Consider the following 6,106-nt stretch of genomic DNA (forward strand, 5'->3'; position numbering starts at 1 on the left):
GTTTTCTGCAGGAGACTGGTTTTATTGGTCTTTTTCGGTTTAGACATCCGGAAGAAATTGGTGATGATGGCGATCTTTGAGCCCTGATTTATAACATCCATGCTGTATTATTAATAGTATTTGTGTCTTGCGGTTCCTCTGAGGCGGCTTCCAGGCCTGGAACAAGAGCATACGTACGGTCAAATTAACAGTGTCCTCCACAGTTAAATTAAGATATTATTTATATTTCAAAACCAAATTAAAATATTTATGAAGGTCTTTATTTATATGGAACCGGAGATCATGCTTTTTCTTTTATTTGCTCTTACCTTTTTAAACGTGCGCGACATTTTCATGTAAATGTTTGAATAAATTACCTGATTTGGCGAAATGAAGATGAAGACAATACATCCTAAACATTTCAGAGAGCCAATGACGTCCTTTTTTGAAAGTAAATTTTTCGGTAATTTCTTCATTGACATTTATTCCGCACATTGAGCCTGTTTTAGGTTGTAAAGGCCTGCAGTAGCCCTACCACAAAGATTGTGCTGCAGATGCATTTAGGCTCAGTTCATCGTAAACTCATTCATTCATTCAAAATGAGTTTAGTATCGTTTAAGTGAGGTTAAGCTTTATACTTTTTCTGTTGCAACAGTTTGTGTTTGCTGTGTTACTCCGAGTCTGAACAGAAGGTGGTGGTGTGGGATCTGAAAGAAAGTTGGCTTTTACTAATTTTATGGATTTTGGCTTGAAAAAGGTGTGAGGTAAAATTTTCTGAGACTCAAATGGTAACGATGGAGGCATTTATTGTTTTTTATTAAGTAAACAATTCGAATAGTATTCAATACTGAATTATTATTCAAAGTGTGGTACATACCCTGGAAACACTATCTGATATAAATAGATTTTATTTTTTTTTTTTTTTTAATGTAGGACCTGAACAGCCTTTGAAACTCAGCGGTTGGCATTAAAGTCAAATAAAATGTGCAGTCATTTTAAAAAATCCATTAGTTAAACAGCATTTTGCTCATAAACAACCAAATATATTTAAAATATTTCTAAAACTTGCTAGAATTACTATTATTATTGAACATGTCAAATCGGGGCGTTTTTGATAACAAAAAAAATGCTTGAATTATTCTCTAGGTTTCTTAATAATCTAATACAGATGAAATATTGAATTGTATGGTGGTAAATAAAAGAAGCAACCGGTTATTGAGAAGAAAATCGTTGTATCGATTATAGGATTGTAATTTACGTCTGACTAAATTCGTTGCAATAAAAACAAATTTAATGTAGTGTGTTTACAGATTTATCATCAGTATTGATCAGTTGACACCAGCTGTGTGATAGAGAAGGTGAGACTTTTTTTAAGCATCCGTTCATTGACACAGATCCATTTTTGGCTCATTGGTATCGATTTTGCTCGACAAACTTTCTCCTGTAATTCATTTTAAAACGTCTCAACTTTTCCTGTATGGAAAAATGAATGACGGTTATAGCCTTCTTCTTTAATAATCATCTATCCAAGCTGTATGGGCGCCTTCTATATTTCCTTTCTTGGGGATCAAAGGGTTTTTACTACAGAGTCAAACAGCCTCCTGTGATCTTTTGGATGATATAAACAAGTGACTTTTGTTTTGTGTTTGGCTCCGGGCGAGATAGAGAGCGAACGGACAAAAGAATGAAAGAGTTTAAAAGAAAGGACGGATCCCCTTTGGCTCCTTTGTGTCAAGTTTCTCTTCTTTTCAGATGGAGCGTCCAGCCGTGTGATTTGAACTTATTGTCAGGGATTATGTTTTCATGCATGCCTCATGGATGAAATAGAGCCGAGTTGAGGAAAAGGCATACAAACAAAAGTAAACACTCTAAAATAAAATATGTATAATCAACGACTTCAAATTATAAAACTTTGGAGGTGATTCTCGAAAAACTGTGAAAGTAGGCCTACCTGAATAAATCACTCTCTGGGCCCTTGTTCGGGACAGCAGGAGGAGGAAATCACTGCGCTCTCAGGAGAAGTGTTGCCCGTCCCAGTCCCCCGTTGACGTTTTAGGAATGATAAAAGTTCCGCCTTGCCTGGAGCTACAGCCTCGCTGGAGCCGGCCTCTGTCTGCGGCAGATTGCCTTTGCTCATTACAGCAATTATTTTACTCGCGTTTAACCCCTGCCTGAATGGCAGGGAAGTCAAGAGAAAGCCTTTAAAACTGCTGCGGAGTGGCCTGTAATCTATCTGATCCCTGTTTTGTCATTTAAGTCTTCCTGATGGCAGAAAATGACTCGGCTGTTCAAACTTATATTTTCTTTATATGCTCCAGGAATGTAATATTTTTGATTGTGGATTGGCACATGGGTCCCATCACCCGGTCCTCTCCGTAATGGGGTGTCACCGGGCTTATTTTACACCCTAAATACACATAATGACACTCCAGTGGATTGTTTACGAGCAATTTAGGCCAGAGAAGGATCTCCAATATTTATCGGTGTGTTTTTGAAGTCAGCACAACTGGTTGCCCCCACCCCACCCCCTCATCTCCACCCCTAAACTCCTCTGGCGCCAACAAAATCTAGGTTAGTTGTTTCAAAGCAATAGGCGACAGCTGTAGCAATACATTCCACCTAATAACATGTGACAAGTTTACATTCGCAGTGCACACCGGCGCTGCGAGGCTGCGATGTGCGCACAGGTGACCTGTTCGATTACTGCCTTTTATTGTCAATAATTTTAGCGTGTGGGTCATTAAAAGATTTTAGTATTCTTTTTTTATATTGAAAAAAACATAATATCTAAATTATTTTCCCGTTAAGCTCATCAGTATTTGTATTTTAACAGGCCTGAAAATATTATTTCCTTCTGGTTTTCCTATAGAAACGTATTTGTTTTAAGATTACCAAGAAAACGTTTCAAGTCAAAAGAGGCTTGAACCTCGCTCTAAAAATATAGAAAGCACACTAAGTAATACATAAAGTTTTCATTAAACATAAGACATATTTTTTTAAAGCTCCTTGTCCCGTAAAATGACCAAGAAATAGTCAACTTTGGTGCAACAGGCGTGTCAGTCAAAACGAACAACTTTTTTCATGAAAAAGAATAAACAATTTATTGTTAAGTTATGTCACAAATATATTCATAATATAAATGAGGATATTCTTCAAATATACATTATTTTACAGTACACATATCCCTTCCGAAGGGAATCAATCCGACAACAGACAGTGCTGTTTATTAAAAAAAAAATATTAAAAAAAAAAATGCTGTGGTTCTCCAAATTCTCAAAGAGCACTCAGTGGATTCAGTAATCCACTCTAGTCACGCATTGATGTGAATGCAAAAAATATGAAAAAAGTATGGATCTTGTAGTGTGAGAGCAGCCCACAGATGTTGGTGCAAAATGTCACTGCGCAATAGCCTCTGATTTATAAAAAAATAAAAAATAAAAAAATAATAAAAATAAAAATAAAAAAGCCCTGTCACGTTTCACCTGGCTGTGAGCAGCTGTGAGGGAGTGGGCTGTCTTGGACACACTGGCGCACAGCTTACTGTCCATACTTGACTCTCCATTCATGATATCACAGAGCTACCAGTTGTTTCCCACCTCTGCACCACCGCAAAAATGTCCATCTTAAAGTCATTTAGTCTTAGCTTATCGCATTATTCTAAAATAAGATTTTACGTTTTTTAACTTCATTATATTCGTATTATATATATGCTCGACAAGAACAGATTTAAGACTTTACAAATAAAGTTGGATTATTTTTGCAGTGTGTGAACTTACTGGCGAGGTCAAGAGAAGTGCATAAACTTCAAGGTCCTCAGAAAGGGGTCTTTAAGGGGGCCCTGGCCCCTTGACAAGATGTGACACTGACCTCACCACCAGGATGCTTCTTTATTTAGTACAGTGTCACCTCTCCGCTCCAAAGGGCCCCTTCGCTCTTGGGGCCCTCACAAAGTAGGGTGAACCCCCTTGTGTCCCACTGCGCGTGCCCCTCGTCCTCGGTCCCTGTCAAGCGAGGTGGTACATACTGTATCCCACGTGAGCGGCGTACAGTCCCACAGGGGAAACCGGCAGCGAGTGCCTCTGGAACGGGTGCGACCCCGCGTAGGACGCAGGGACGTGCGCACCGAGAGGAAAGGAAATCCCGAAAGCTGGAGGCAGCATAGGCTTGGCTGCCATTTTCAGTTTTTCAAGTTCTGCCTCCTGCAGGCGCTTGGCTTTGGCTCTCCTGTTCTGAAACCAGATTTTAACCTGGGTCTCCGTCAAGTTGAGAGAGCTGGAGAACTCTGCGCGCTCGGCGATAGAAAGGTACTGCTTCTGGCGGAACTTCCTCTCCAGGGCGAGCAGCTGGGACGTCGTGAAGGGGGTCCGGGGCTTTCTGTTCGTCTTGTGTTTTCGTAGTGGACAGGCAGGAGGGCTTAGCCTTCCTGTAAGGAGACAAAACGCTTTAATGCAAAGTCATGATAGCATTACGCACTGCCGAATACAAGCAGGACAAAAACATTTCGGAAAAAGTTCGCATATGTAAGAAACACTGACAGTGAAAGAAACCCCCTTTAAACTGACGCCCTGGCATATTGCAGACTCGGTAAATAAAAACACACATCCTTGACTAAGATATGACTAAAGTTTGACTAATTTCTCTCTTCCAGGCACTTATTTGATGAAAACACAACTTTAACTTACTTGGAGGTGTGGGAGAAAAACGAGGACTCTGTATCCACGAAGTCCTCTCGTTACTGTCCGGGCTCTCGGGTTTAATCAGCACATCTTCTGACATGTTCATGATCTCCCCCACCGAAAACGAAGAGCTCATGGGTAACGCAGGAACTGAAGTATCCAGACCACCGAAAGAGCCCATCCGTACTGCCTTTCCCAGGGCTTGGGACGTCCCGGCCACGGACGGGGCTTCCGGGGATGTCACCTCTCTGCTCGGTTTCCTATCAGCCATCAGTGCCTCGACACTGAAGGGCAGAATAGCGACTTTGGGCTTCCCGGTCTCCCCTGCGGGGCTCAGGCTGGTCTGCATTTCGCCTCTGCTGACGAGACCCGAGCGGGGGGAGAGATCTTCGGATTTCAAACCAGCGGTCAAAGCTGACATGGCGGTCGATGGGGCCATAAAGGTCCGACTGGCACCGGTGAAGTTGACTTAGTAACTCGTGGGAAGAGTTTCTGTGGAAATGCTGCGGTGCGCCTTAAGGTGACGGTATCCTCATGTTTATGTGGCCAAATTGGAGCGCAAAGGCTGTAATAAGGCAGACGTGGAGAGAGAGGCGACCAATCAGGGGCGAGATGGGTCGGACCCTGTCAGGGAGGGAGGGGAGGAAGGAGGGGGATCAGAGTGGGAAAGTTAACAATAGTTACTTTTTATAACAACCAACTTCAGATACATATAAACACAACAAACTCGTAATGGGCCATAGTTTCATCAAGACCAAATCCCACAAAATGAAGTTTAATCCCAACATAACTATTATCCAAACAAAGTTATTTGTATTTTACATGAGAGGGGCTATGTGCATGTTCGTGTGTATTTCTTCTATTAGACTATTACCCTCCTTGTTTATCATAACATAACTAACTCTTTTGACATTTTGACAGGATCGACCGTGCATGACTTTGGCCACGGGCTCAGAGCGCTGAAGTGAGTCTTGAATGTTGCGCAACACGTCGCTGCCCCTCTTTATGCGCTGAACCTCTTGCAGCGCGCTGTTTATTGATGGCTGCGGGGCTCTAATCAGATTGAAACACACAGGCCTTCGCAGTCATTTAGGGGTAATTATCGGGCTTGGGGGAGGGATCACTAGGATCCCCCCCCCACCCCCTTGACTACAACCATTAAAGTATGTGGAGTCGGACTAAGAGGGGGAGGAGGCAGCGTGGAGCCAGGGAGAGATTTACCCCAGGACTGTCATTGATTTACCTGCTGCCGCTCCTGTACCTTCTGTAGTCCTCACAAAGAGGAATTTTATTAGGGCCCGAGCACCGAGCATCGGTGCGAAAGCCCTATTGTTTTTCGTAAAAATCTTCTTGGACGTTCTTATTCTTACGAAAAGTGATTTGCCTTTTTGGAGGCTTTAACATATTTAAAAACTCATGAAAGTGGATACACATATGTCTCCCGGCGAAAA

General features: G+C 42.0%; 1 protein-coding gene across 1 annotated transcript; it reads right to left on the reverse strand.

Moving 5' to 3' along the window:
- Positions 1-3,053: 3,053 nt before the first annotated feature.
- Positions 3,054-5,181, reverse strand: msx1a (muscle segment homeobox 1a). The gene is made up of 2 exons (XM_069158193.1): positions 4,662-5,181; positions 3,054-4,402 (listed from the first exon to the last, which is right to left on the reverse strand). Exons 1-2 carry the CDS (start codon positions 5,092-5,094, stop codon positions 3,984-3,986), a joined length of 852 nt encoding a protein of 283 aa, XP_069014294.1. The 5' UTR covers positions 5,095-5,181; the 3' UTR covers positions 3,054-3,983.
- Positions 5,182-6,106: the final 925 nt, after the last annotated feature.

The sequence above is a fragment of the Embiotoca jacksoni genome, unplaced genomic scaffold (genome assembly GCF_022577435.1).
Source record: "Embiotoca jacksoni isolate LCO1_2020_lvr unplaced genomic scaffold, fEmbJac1.0.p SCAF_1, whole genome shotgun sequence".
In the NCBI taxonomy this organism is placed as follows: Eukaryota; Metazoa; Chordata; class Actinopteri; family Embiotocidae; genus Embiotoca; species Embiotoca jacksoni.

What these genes read in the sequence shown, in the direction of transcription:
- msx1a (XM_069158193.1), bottom strand. Translation starts at nt 5,094, where the DNA reads ATGGCCCCATCGACCGCCATGTCAGCTTTGACCGCTGGTTTGAAATCC. An exon ending in TTTTTCTCCCACACCTCCAA is followed by an intron (nt 4,403 to 4,661) that starts GTAAGTTAAAGT and finishes GTCTCCTTACAG; the next exon opens with GAAGGCTAAGCCCTCCTGCC.